This window comes from Jaculus jaculus, chromosome X (assembly GCF_020740685.1).
Source record: "Jaculus jaculus isolate mJacJac1 chromosome X, mJacJac1.mat.Y.cur, whole genome shotgun sequence".
Classification (NCBI taxonomy): domain Eukaryota; kingdom Metazoa; phylum Chordata; class Mammalia; order Rodentia; family Dipodidae; genus Jaculus; species Jaculus jaculus.
In genome coordinates, this window is record NC_059125.1 from 74,631,336 (window position 1) to 74,645,336 (window position 14,001).

Here is a 14,001-nt window from a genome sequence, read left to right on the forward strand (position 1 = left end):
TCTCAGTTGATGGAAGTGAGATATGAATGATTGTTGAATATTTTTAATTTAATTTAAATTTATTTATTTGAGAGAGAGAGAGACAGGGAGAAAGACAATGGGTATGTCAGGCCCTCTAGCTAGTGCAAATGAACTCCAGACACATGTGCCACCTTGTGAATCTGGGTACTGGGGAATCAAACCCGTGTCCTTTGGCTTTGTTAGCAATGTTGGCAAGCGCCTTAACTGCTAAGCCATCTCTTTAGCTCTGAAGAGTTATTGAAAATGAGTGAAAAGGAGAAAGCAGGAGATTTCATGTTAATTGTTTTTCTTTTAACTGTGTTTATCATCAAAATTTCTTGATTTAAATACTTTAATTTCAGTGGCATGCCTAAAATGTGAGGTATGTGAATTATACAGAATAAAGATAATTAAATATTCTTGCTGAAAATTTATGAGAATTCTTTATTTGCAAAGTGCATAGTATCACTTGTTTTCTCAGTATACACAGACATGAAGTAGGTTGATAATGAAACTCACCCTTACTCCATGGAGGTTCATGTTCAGATACATATTACATCAAAAATTAATGTAAGAATATTACATTTTAATAAATCTTTTTTGAAATATTTATTTATTTGAGGGAGGTAGAGAGAAAATGAGCATGCCAGGGCCTCTTCCCACTGCAAACAAACTCCAGATGCAAGCATCACCTTGTGCAACTAGCTTTGCATGAGTATTGTTGATGTGAACCTAGGCCATCAGGCTTTGTAAGCAAGTGTAACACCGGAGGCTGAGCCATCTCCCCAGCCCTGAATTAAAGTTTTATATGTTGATTTCATATAAACATGAAAAGAATAAAACAAAAATAGATTGCTTATTTTTCTTCTTTCAGGCAACATTCTAAAGAAGAAAAGTAAGAATTTTTAAATCAAGCATCTACCTACCCACATCTATTTTTCAGACAAATTCAATTCTCATGAAAATTGCTATTTGACTTCAAAAGTATAAATACTCAAAATAATTTATTTTCCTTAGAAGTCTTTCATCCTATAGAAGATAAATTTAAAACCCCTGTAAAGCAACTGGGATTTACTTTTTCCAGTTTTTTTATTTTAGATTGTGTGTGTGGCAGGGGTGTAGGCCAGTTGAAACCTAAAAAAAAAAAAAAAAAAAAAAAAAAAAAAAACTATGGACGGGGTGGGAGAGAGGAGACAAAGAAGGTGAGGGAATATGATCAAATTAGGGTATGTTAATGTATTACAAGTTCTCAGACTGGAGAGATGGCTTAGCAGTTAAGGCACATGCCTGTGAAGCTTAAGGACGCCGGTTCAATTCTTCAGGTCCCACGTAAGCCAGATACACATGGTGGCACATGCATCTGGACTTTGTTTGCAGTGGCTAGAGGCCCTGGTGTGCCCATTCTCACTCTCTCGTACTCTCTACTAAATAAATAAATAAAATATTTTTTAAAAATTAACAAAATTTCTCAATTAAAAAAAAAGAATGGATGAAACTGGGCACCATGGCCCAGGTCTACAATCCTAGTACTTGGAAGGTTGAAGATTACTGTGAGTTCAAGGCCATCTTGGGATACATAGTGACTTCCAGCTCTGTCTGGTCTACAATATGAGATACTATCTCAAAGAAAGAAAGAGGAAAAAACAAACAAACAACACCTAAACAGAAATGAGTAAACAAAGCTGCACCTAAAAAGTGATATTAAGCTGACTCAATGATCTTTTAGCCACAGTTTTACTTTGTAATGATTAAAGAACATTTGCTTTTTAGCCATGGTAGATGGTACTGTCCCACTACTTTCACAAAGCCTTAAATTGAGGACTATATTGAAATGCTACTTACCATTACTTGATTTTCACTATTCTTCTATTGTTTCCCTATTTGAAACTATGAATCAGGACCCTGACAGTCTATACATATTTAAAACACTAGGTAATATTATTCATCGTTTATAAAAATATTTTTTCAGGGATGAAGAGATGGCTCAGCAATTAAGGAGCTTACCTGCAATGCATAACCATCTGGGTTTGATTCTCCAGTACTCATTCAAATCCAGATGAACAAAGTGACACATCTTCCTGGAGTTCATCTGCAGCAGCTAGAGACCCTACTACACCCACTGTTCTCATTCTTTCTCTCTCTCTCTCTCTCTCCTCTTACATATAAATTAATCTATTTACAATATTTTTCTGCTCTTGGAGACAATTTGGTATTAAATATCAAATATAATCCATTTTAATAAAGTGTCCTCTAATCCAAAATCATGATATATAAATTTATTTTTAAGTATTTTATGTATTATTTTTGCAAGCAGAGAGACAGAGAGATAAAAATAGAAACAGAATAAGGAGAGGAAGAGAGAGGAGGGAGAGAGAGGCAGAGACAAGAGAGAGAGGCAGAGAGAGTACAGGTTTACCAGGGCCTCTTGCCACTGCAAACAAACTCCAGAGGCATTCACCACTTTGTGCATCAGGTCTTACCTGGTCACTAGGTTTCTGAACCTGGGTGATCAGGGTTTACAAGCAAGTTCCTTTAACCACTGATCTATCTCTCCAGCCCAATGATTGATAAATTTAAAATATATTTAATAACATACCTAGATGTGGTGGCACAAGCCTTTAATCCCAGCACTTGGGAGGCAGAGGTCAGAGGATCACTGTGAGGTTGAGGCCAGCCTGAGATTACCAAATGAGTTCTAGGTCAGCCTGGGCTGCAGTGAAACCTTATCTCAGAAACGAAGAAAGCAATACTTGCTCTACTTATTACAATACATTGTTATAAGGCTCAGAATGAAATATTCTCTGAAGCTGTTACAAGTAAATATATAGGAAATACTTCAGGACTAATGTTCTTTGAATTACTACCCCTCAAAACAAAGACAACAAAATAAAAAGTAACCAATGGTATTAAGTCAATATAAAAGTTCTGGATAACAAATAAACATCATAAAGGGACAGCATAAAATTAGAGTAAATATAGCAAAATATCCCCCAAACACAGGGTTAATAGGGAGAAAATATTAAAGAGCTGAAAAAATTCTACTAATCAAAACAAAACAAGAATAACCCAAACCTACAAGTTATTGGATTTTTAAAGGGGCAAGTGATATATAGATTGACATTTCCCAAAGGTGCCACACAAATGGCCAGCAAACTTCTACATTATCTTGTCTTGGGAAAATGTACAAAATGTCTATTCACTCCAGATAGGGCACTGATTAGAGATCACAGTAAAGTTTATTCCAAAGATTTACTTGGTAAACCACTGAGTTTACTTGGGATACTTATCGAGTATGTGTGAAGGCCTATTTAGAGATGTGTGAGTGACCAGGAAACAGCTTCATTACTGCATAGTCCCACATCAATATAGATGATGACCTCATGAAAGCTACATTATGCAGATTGCCCTTGACTTAACCTCCTACTTTCTAAATACTCTAATATCTCCCATGACCACCTGTAGCTGGAGTGGGGGGACAGAAAGGAGTAATAGCAGGGATTCTGTATGAGGGTCCTTAATTCTCCCCTCTTCCATCCCAGGGGAGCACCAATAGCTCCATTTCTATTATCACAGACCTGACTATCACTGTACTGTTCTATTCAGTGACCATGGTTACTGAGACAAGGGGATATCTACTCTAAGAAGGGGGATCATGTTATGGCCAGAGGCTAAAGCTAAACTATCACACAATTATATGAAAAAATGTTTGATATCACCAATCTTTAAGGAAATGTACTTCAAAACCATAGTCATGCTGGAAAATAGTTTGAATGTTTTCTTAATAAACTAAAAATACAATGATCATATAACCCAGCATTATCACTATTGAGTTAATATCCAACAAAACGAATCAGTATGACAAAGAGATCTGCAGCCCTATTTAGTTGAAACTCTATTCACAGTAATCAAGAAGTCAATTTAGGTGTCCATCAATGCATGGTTGGATAAAGAAATTTCTATTCAGTCATATAAGAATGATGTCCTGTTATTTTCAGCAACATGGATAAGTCTGGAAGATATTACATTAAGTGAACAAAACCGTGGCAGAAAGCTAAAAATATGAATACTCTCTCTCCTATGTGGAAACGATAACATCAATTCTTTTTTTTTTAATTATTTATTTATTTACTTGAGAGTGACAGACACAGAGAGAAAGACAGATAGAGGGAGAGAGAGAGAATGAGCATGCCAGGGCTTCCAGCCTCTGCAAACGAACTCCAGCCATGCACCCCCTTGCGCATCTGGCTAATGTGGGACCTGGGGAACCGAGCCTCGAACCGGGGTCCTTAGGCTTCACAGGCAAACGCTTAACCGCTAAGCCATCTCTCCAGCCCGATAACATCAATTCTATCCATAGGAGTAGCATAGAGATTGCTAGAGTGTGACCTCTAACCCCCACTTCCAGCTTGGAGCTACCATCCACAATGAGCTTTTGATCAGAGAAACCTACAAGGTTTCCCAAAACAATGACAGACTTCTGTCAGAGTACTTGATGACCCACCAAAGGCCAGTGGTAAGACCCTATTGCTGAAGACTCCATAGCAGCTGACAGGTAAAATGGAATGGCATGGCTGGAAGCCAGGAGAGAGTCAGTCCCCAGACAGTCAGCGTGTCTAGTGCCAGAAGGTGCTACATGGGCGACTGGGGGAAATGACCAATATCTGTCCAAGCAACTCATTGTCTAACCTAATTAGCAACAAATAACCTGATGTGATGCCCACACAAGTGCAATAGTGGCACACGGCCATGGTGGGGAACCAATTGCTCTAGATTTGGCTAACTGATCCCCTCAGTGGTAGGGACCCATAGCTGGAGCTGGGAAACAAGTCAGAACCATACCCAAACATAAGCCCACTCTCCAATATCAAGCTACTATCAATCATGGGGTACAAGAGGGCCTACACCTATCAAACTCTCTATCAAAAAAGTAAGTGGTATCTCAATTTTCCAGGTGCTAACTTACTCTACGTTGGAGAATCTGCTTCTCTTTTTCAGATAGATGCAGATCCTAAGGAGAGAGCTGCCCCAACATACCTCAAAAGGGGCCCGACTGAAACTAAGGACAATTGGTGAAACAAGCAAGGGTGATGTTTTCCTGATGAACTGGATACCAGCACAAGGGGGAAGGAGACCAACACAGAGCAAAATCAACTCCTGCCAAATCAGAGAGCCAGAGCCTCAGAGACCCCCAACACCTCAGCACTGAAGCAGACCAAAAATGAACCCAACATGGCTCAGGGAAATTTTGCGGAAGAGGGAGCAGAAAGAATGTCAGAGTCACATGTTGGGTCATGATATGCAGAGACATTTATCGTACCAATAACTGGGGGCTAACTCCACAATGCACGACCCATTTACATCAACAAGGAGGGTCCATGGGAGGGGGTAGATCATGGATGAGCCTAAACAATGGTACCAAACTGCCTGTATATGCTGAAAAGAAAACTAATAAATTAAATTAAAAAAAAAAAGAGTAGGGAGGAAAGGGACAGTGAGACATTATCATTTTCCAAGTCCCAGTTATATGAGGTAGCTTCTGGTGTTCTTCATTATAGTTAATGATAATTTTTTTGCAAATTCAAAATAGCCAGAAAAGAGAATTTAGACTGCACTTGTAACAAAGAAATGACAAATGTCTGAAGTGTTAAATAAGCTGATTATACTAACTTGGTTATTATTAATTATATATGTGCATCAAAATACTCTGTGAACAAAAAATACTACAAGCATGTATAAGTCAGAGTCAAAAATTAGAAATAAAAAAATGTTACATTCTGAAAATAACAAGTATTGAAGAACCATGGTAAAAGTTGAGTATCATAAACAGTTTGTTACAAGAAAAAAAGATGCTATCCAGGGCTGGAGGGATGGCTTAGTGGTTAAGGTGTTTGCCTGCAAATCCAAAGGACCCAGGTTCTATTCCCCAGGACCTATGTTAGCACATCTAGAGTTCAATTGCAGTGGCTGGAGGCCCTGGCACCCCCTCCCTCTCTCTTTCTCAGTCAAATAATAAATAAATAAATAAATAAATAAATAAATAAATAAATAAAATATTTTTACCCTCTCTCTTTCTCAGTCAAATAATAAATAAATAAATAAATAAATAAATAAATAAAATATTTTTTAAATTGCTATCTAGTTGAATACAATCAATAAGTTCTGTAGTCCATACAATATCCATTTTTTGTGTGGTTAACATATGAAATAAAGGCAAATGAAATCCTCATTTCTTATGTACTAATGATTAAAGCACTACTTCTCAGTTCCAAGTGCAAGCTTACAACCTTTCTAAAGGATGGGTGGAGAGTACAAATATTTTAGCTTTAACTAAGGGCATTATGATTAAATTCTCCAAATAGTAGACCATAGAGGGGTCTGGAAGGCTACTAGTGCCAAGACACTCGCTCCTTCCTATTTTGCTTGTAGTTCCTCAAACTATCATCCAGAAAGAGACCTCTATCTGGGTGGCTGTGATTGGAAATGCTAACAATTAGTTCCTATTTTCCACAGTCCTGCAACCAGTCTTCCTGTGCTCCAAGAGGTACCAGTGTGAACTTGCATTTGCTCAACTCAGAAAACTAAGCCCTACCTCAGCAGATCTCATTCTAGAAGTTTGTAGAATTTAAAAATCCAAACTTATTTTTGTATTTCCCTATCCCCAGGAATGGTAGCTGCTTCCTACATTTGCATTTTTGATAGGGTTTCACTATGAAAGCCCTGGCTAACCTGGAATTCTGAAAGCTGCTATGAAGACCACACTGGCCTCCAGCTAACAGTGGTACAACATAGAGAGAGACAGGGAAAAGAGAGAGAGAAAGAGAGAGAGAGAGAGACAGAGAAAGAGGGAGAGAGAGAGAAAGGGCAAGCACCAGGGTCTCTAGCCACTGCAAACAAACTCTAGTGGCATGCACTACTTTAAGAATCTGGCTTTATATGGGTACTGGGGAGACAAATTCTGGTCATTAGGATTTGCAACCAAGCAGCTTAACCACTGAGCAATCTCTCCAGAACAATTTTTCATTTTAAATGTTTTCAATCCTCTGAAATATGTCTGAAGTATTTTTTATTGACAACATCTATAATTTTAAACAATATCCAATGGTGATGTCCTCCCTCCCTTAACTTTCCTCTTTGAAACTCCACTCTCTATCATATCCCCTCCCCCTCTCAATCAGTCTCTCTTTTATTTTGATGTATTTCTTAAGTACTTGTTTTCTTGCTCAGAACCTTAATTTTATAGACCAAGCATTTAACAATCATTCCACAAAGATAACCTGTTAGAATGATGTGAATAATCAGTGACTTTTATAGGTATGGACTGAATGCTACAAACAAGGTTTATAATGACAGCGGGAGATATAAATATTTTTAAAAAATCAACTACTATTGACAACATGGATTTCAGGTACATAGTTAGACTTAAATATGTTACATGTTGGCACTCAATAAACAGGCTGTAATGTTTATTCTTGCTGGGTGTGTATAAAGACTATAGTCAATAAAATGACTAGCATTACACTGAATGGAAAAATGAACAGAATGTTTTCTCTATAAAATATGGAAGAAAACAATGATTTTATTTTCCCTCATTTCATTCAACATATTTATGGAAGTCCTGGCAGAATAATCATACAAGATAATGTAATCAAAGGAATCCAAATTTAAGAAAAGACATGCAATGTAACTAATTTAAAATGGCATGATTTTATATACAGAAAAACCCTAAATGTCCCATAAAAATGCAAAAGAAAAAATATAAGTAAATCTAGCAAAATTAAATTATGCTAAAAGTGGAATGTATGTCATTTAATGTCGATCAACATATATTCCATCAATTGTGATTCAGCTATATGATTGAATTAACTATAGAAAACGTAGGCTACCTTATGAGTTGCCTGCGAGTGTTTTTTTTTTAAAGCAGAGAAAGACCTGCCCACATATAACTTAGCGTGTTGATTAATATATTTTAATTAAAGTTACATTTGTAGTATAAATAAAGTTAATGATCTTAAAATATATGTTCTTTGAGAAAATTCAGTCTTATAAAGGCTGTTTTGCTAGCTTTATATGAATCATAAGTATTAATGACATTTCACCTAACAACATGAGAGTAAACCTATTGTTTCAAATAAAAGATTACTTACTGCTCTTTTTCTAGAACACCCTGTAATCCAAGGCACAGTAAGGTTTCCTGAAATCTGTGAAAACAACAAATGTAGCATTAACATCATGTGGAATGTTGATCAACACCAAAAATATTCATAAACAGTATCAAGATAAGTCTGCAATCAGAATATATTCAAGAAAGAAAGAACCTAAATGCTACACAAGATCTCCACCTCCAGCTCCTAACCCATTTCTTTTTTTTTTTTAAAGTATAACTTTTTATTTATTTATTTATTTGAGAGTGACAGACACAGAGAGAAAGACAGATAGAGGGAAAGAGAGAGAATGGGCACGCCAGGGCTTCCAGCCTCTGCAAACGAACTCCAGACGCATGTGCCCCCTTGTGCATCTGGCTAACGTGGGACCTGGGGAACCGAGCCTCGAACCGGGGTCCTTAGGCTTCACAGGCAAGCACTTAACCGCTAAGCCATCTCTCCAGCCCCCCATTTCTTTTTTGAAGTAGTGTCTCACTGTAACAAGTCTGAGTTGGAACTCATTCTGTAGCCTAGACTAGCCTTGAATTTAGGATGATCCACATGTGCTGGGATTATAGATGTGAGGCATCAAGCTATTTTATTTCTGTCTTTCTTTTACAATCTATGTTTTCATGTAGCCCTGAGCTAGCCTACAACTCACTATATAGCTGCAAGTGACCTTGAACTCCTGGTAAGTATTAGGATTACAGCAATGTGCCACTACACCAGGCCTTTTAAAACATATGTTTTACTTATTTATTTATTGGAGAGAGAGAGAGAGAGAGAGAGAGAGAGGGGCAGAGAGAAAATGGGCACACCAGAGCCTCTAGCCACTGCAAACAAACTCCAGATAAATGTGCCACTTTGTAAATCTGGCTTACATGGGTCCTGGGGAATCAAACCTAGGTCCGTAGGCTTTGCAGGCAAGCTCCTTCATTACTAAGACATCTCTCCAGCCCCCCCTGCCGTGTTTTAAACATTCTTTCCTAATCAATTTAAAGGGCTTTTATGGGAAAAAACCTAGAAATTGTACAATAGTCCCCTTGATGATCAAGAAAGTTATTAGGGCATTATATAGGACATATAAGACTTTACAATTTTTAGGGATCTGAAGATTTTTGAAGTATAAAATTATTTAAATAAAAATTAATGATTTGTGGAACTGGTGAAAAGGTATACATATTATAGAATAAGACATTTATAAATAAAGCATCATCAAAAACCAAGAGATGACACTGTAATGAAAGATGTATGCTATAAATTAAACATATTATTTACACTTACTTTGAAAACTCAGCACCAGCCAATACAATCATTACTATGGGTGTTTTCTTAATATGAATCTTAATACATACAGTGCAAATCTCTGAAACCTAGCTTTAGAGCCTTATTTAATGTCTATCCTCTATGGCCTCTAGCCTTTATTACAAAATGGTACAATGTAGATTTATTTATAAGACTGATGATTCAAAGGAATGGTCTTTTGTATAAATTATGTATGAGTGCAAAACATATCATCTATACATAAGCCTCTCAAAAAGGAATGTGTCCAATAAAGTCTGTTCTTTGTGAGTTATATTTCAGTGTTTGATGTTGATAAAGAAGCAATGCAATATTGCAACCTTGAATAGATATATTTTGTAGTGTACACAAGTATCTCATATTTCTGTAAATGTTTGCTAACAGCTTCCCAAAAATGTTGAAAGATTTTGACTTTTACAAGTGGAGAAGAAAAGTAATCATAGTGAAAAATTTACTCATTTCAACATTTTCTCATCTAACTTTGTGTGCATATCTTTTATAAAATCCCACTCAATAGAATGACTAATGTTATAGTCAACAACTGTTTACTTCAAGTGTACTTTTTAATTCCTTGTGCTTCTAATAAAACTCGGGAACAGCTAGTCAGAGCAGCAGAATTTTCTGACTTTTTAAAGAGGCAGTATCTCAGTCCAATCCAGGCTGATATTGAAGTCACTCTATAGCCCAAGATGGCCTCAAACTCATGGTGATCCTCCTACCACAACATCTTGAGTTCTGGGATTACAGGTATGAGATACCACAATCAACTTAGAATTGAAAAACTCTTACTAGAGATAAATGTTTTTCCCAACTCTGAGAGGTTTTGTTTAATATAATATTGAAGACTCACTAGAACATATAAAATACAATAGTAGTAAAGAAGTACTCCAATGAGAAGGGCAATACATTTCTCATTTAAATGACCCTTTAAACATTTTGGTTTGGAAAATTACAAAATGAAAATCTCCAAGAAGACAAGCCTGATTAAAGACAAATTTTAGAACTTACACAGCAAAATGGGTGATGTATTTTGCAAAGTAGATAATTTTAAAAAGTTATAAACTCATTACAATGATAGTCATTACTGAAATCATTTGGGGAATTTGGAACTGTCAGCTCATGCCTCATGAAGAGATTGTCTCATTACTTCACACATCTCACACTGTAACTGAAAAATACAGCCCAGATTGAACATTCATATTATTCACTAGCGTGGCTCAGAATAAATTTTACTTTCCAAAATCAAATTTTCCCTAAAATGATGATGATTTGTCATGACTAAATGCATTTAAAAGATTCCTAAAGCAATAGTAAGACAACTTCAAAACTTTTTTGCATATTGAACATTATTAAAATAAGTATATATAGCTTTCCAAGGTAACTAATTTAAATTCTGTTCAAATGTCTATCATGTATCTCTTGTATATGAGGTATCATTTCATTTGTTATAGGAAATAAAAAAGATAGATAAAATATAATTTCCTGGATGACAAGGAGTATGATTTGAAAGGAAGAGATAAGACAGATACATGAAGGACTTTAATACAAAGAAAGTTATAATAAATGTTATAATGGATGTCTAGTAAATGAAGTGTAATAGTTCAAATATGGCAAAATTACACCCACTTGTGAACCAATATCTCAGCTGAACATTAAAAATGACTAGAATTTTGATGGGCATAAATCAAAAAGAGACATTCCAGGGAAAAAGAATACCATAACCATCTTGGAATAAAAGAATAGGATGTGTCCACAAATCTGTAATCCCAGTATTTGGGTGGTGGAAGCAGGGGGATTCAGAATTCAAGCTCATGCTCATAATTAGTTTAAGGCCACAGTGGGATACATAAGACCCTGTCTCAAAAAAGAAGATTGAAGTGTTTTGAGTATGGCCACTTTATTATTAATTATTATTATTATTATTTGCTTTTTAAAATATTTTCTATTATGAGAGAAGGAGAAAGAGAGAGAGAAAGAATATAAAAGAATAGGCACCCTAGGGGCTCTTGCTGCTACAAAGAAACTCCAAACACATGAACTACTTTGTGTGTTTTGGCTTCACGTGGGTTCTGGTTACTGAACGCAAGTGGGCAGGCTTTGAAAGCAAGTGTAGCAAGCATCTTTAATCACTGAGACATCTCTCCAGCCCTATGATCACTTTAAACTACTATAAAGGTAGGATTGAGTCACTTTGCAAAATCTAGGACTGCCACATATGCTTAGATATAGTTCTGTCAAAACCATGGAGTTATCAGAGGTTCTCAAATAGATGTGTTATGTGAACATAATTGCGTTTTTATACATTAGGAAACTTAGTATGTCTATGTGTGTATAATGGATTGAAGAAGTACAAAAGGCAGTCTGGGCTTGAAACTAGGATAGGGAAAGTAGGAAATAAGATAATAAATGTCAAAACAGACAGAAAAAGATAGGTCTTATGTATGAGACATAAGATAGTTAAGCAGATAGGAAATAATGGAAATAGGTTTGTTAAAAATATTTTATTTTATTAATTTATTTGAGAGTGAGAGACAGTGAGAAAGAGAAGGGAATGAGAATAAATGGGCACACTTGGACCTCTAAGACACTGCAAATGAACTCCAGACCTATGTGCCACTTTGTGTACCTGGCTTACATGGGTCCTAGGGAACCGAACCTGGGTCCTTAGGCTTTCCAGGTAGGCACCTTAGCTGGTGAGCCATCTCTCCAGCCCAGGAACAGCTTTTCTATTTTAATGGCCACTAATAATATGTTTTGTTGTTTGTCCAAAAATGTTAGCACTGACAAATGGTTTGTAAATGCAATCTAGTTCTCAAATCCCTGCTAGAGACTTGAAGGGGTAAAAGTGGAACCTCTTTTATATGCATTAGAACATCTTCCCTTTTTGCTTAAAAAACACATTGTTTTCAGTCGAAATAATATATTCATTCTCTTAATCCAAAGTTTTTACCCCATTCAATATTCACATGGATAGTACCACACTTGGCCTTTTGTTGAATTTCAGAAAAGCATAGCAAGTGATTAATGAACCAAAATTAATTCAAACAATCAACAAATAGTTATTGACTACCTATCACATTCCCTGTAGCACTTTCTATGCTGTACACATCATAATTGAAAAACTATTTAGGGCATTTTGCACTGAGAAACTGTAGTGACTGATAGGTACTGATTCTCAGCTAGTACCAAAACAACTGATGGAAAGCTAAAGCACTAATTTATGACTGCCTTACTGTTGAACTTTGTTGGGAGATCCAGTTATCACCTGGCTGTTTCAGTTCTTCAAATTCAATTTAATAAAATGCTAATTGGGGCTGGAGAGATGGCTTAGCGGTTAAGTGCTTGCCTATGAAGCCTAAGGACCCCGGTTCAAGGCTCAGTTCCCCAGGTCCCACGTTAGCCAGATGCACAAGGGGGCGCACGCGTCTGGAGTTCGTTTGCAGAGGCTGGAAGCCCTGGCTCGCCCATTCTCTCTCTCTCCCTCTATCTGTCTTTCTCTGTGTGTCTGTCGCTCTCAAATAAATAAATTAAAAAAAATTAAAAATAAAAATAAAAAAATAAAATGCTAATTGATAAAATTCAATTATCCAAGCTCACATAAATATAGCATATTTTAGCTAATAGATTTCAAGACTCATTAATTGATCAGAACTTTTAAGATAGGGTATTATTATGTGTATATAATTCTTTATGATAAATATTTTTGAAATAAAATCAATGTGCATATATATAATCCTTATGTGAATATTACAACACAGTCAAAGGTAGGATCTAATTTTTTAAAAGAAACATAAAAATCACATTAAAAATACCTTAAATTGACCTGCACAAAAATGAGCCCTTAACCTTCCATCATGCAGGTAAGGAGGGATTTAAGAAGCCCAGTCCCTCCCTGAGGAGTTATAGGTAGCTGATAACGGCTGAGGGGGAGACATTTTCTTTATCTGGTTACCTACCAGTGGGTGTTAAAAAATAAAATTGGAATTTCAGTATTTTTAAAGAAAAATTTTAAGGTATTCAAACATAACAAAACAAACCTGATTTTATTCCTGATTCTTAAGACACTGGTTGTAAAATAATGAAACAATACAAATTAATATGTGGAGAGATTGTTGTCTGATACAAAGGCACTGGGTGATAAACAAATTATAAATTTGAATCTTGTGAAATTATGACCTTTAGAATATTTCAAAACAGTATCAAATTTTGATCACAAAAGGCTGACCCTTGAGAAAATATAAAAAAAATCTTTACTGGGCTGGAGAGATGGCTTAGCGGTTAAGCGCTTGCCTGTGAAGCCTAAGGACCCCGGTTCGAGGCTCGGTTCCCCATGTCCCACGTTAGCCAGATGCACAAGGGGGCACACGTGTCTGGAGTTCGTTTGCAGAAGCTGGAAGCCCTGGCGCGCCCGTTCTCTCTCTCTCCCTCTATCTGTCTTCTCTCTGTGTCTGTCACTCTCAAATAAATAAATAAATAAATAAATAAATATTTAAAAAAAATCTTTACTAATTTCAGAAAAAAATGGCAATTGTTAGCATTAATTCCTTAATATTTTTTC

The 14,001-nt window shown here is 36.2% G+C and overlaps 1 protein-coding gene across 2 annotated transcripts in view; it reads right to left on the reverse strand.

The window, feature by feature from the left end:
* Hdx (highly divergent homeobox) overlaps nucleotides 1-14,001 on the reverse strand; it is a 144,973-nt gene that overhangs the window by 80,496 nt on the left and 50,476 nt on the right. For both annotated transcript variants that reach the window (XM_004669600.2, XM_045140794.1), the window contains one exon: nucleotides 8,145-8,198. In XM_004669600.2, the coding sequence (XP_004669657.1) occupies nucleotides 8,145-8,198 (54 nt within the window). The remainder of the gene's footprint in view (nucleotides 1-8,144; nucleotides 8,199-14,001) is intronic.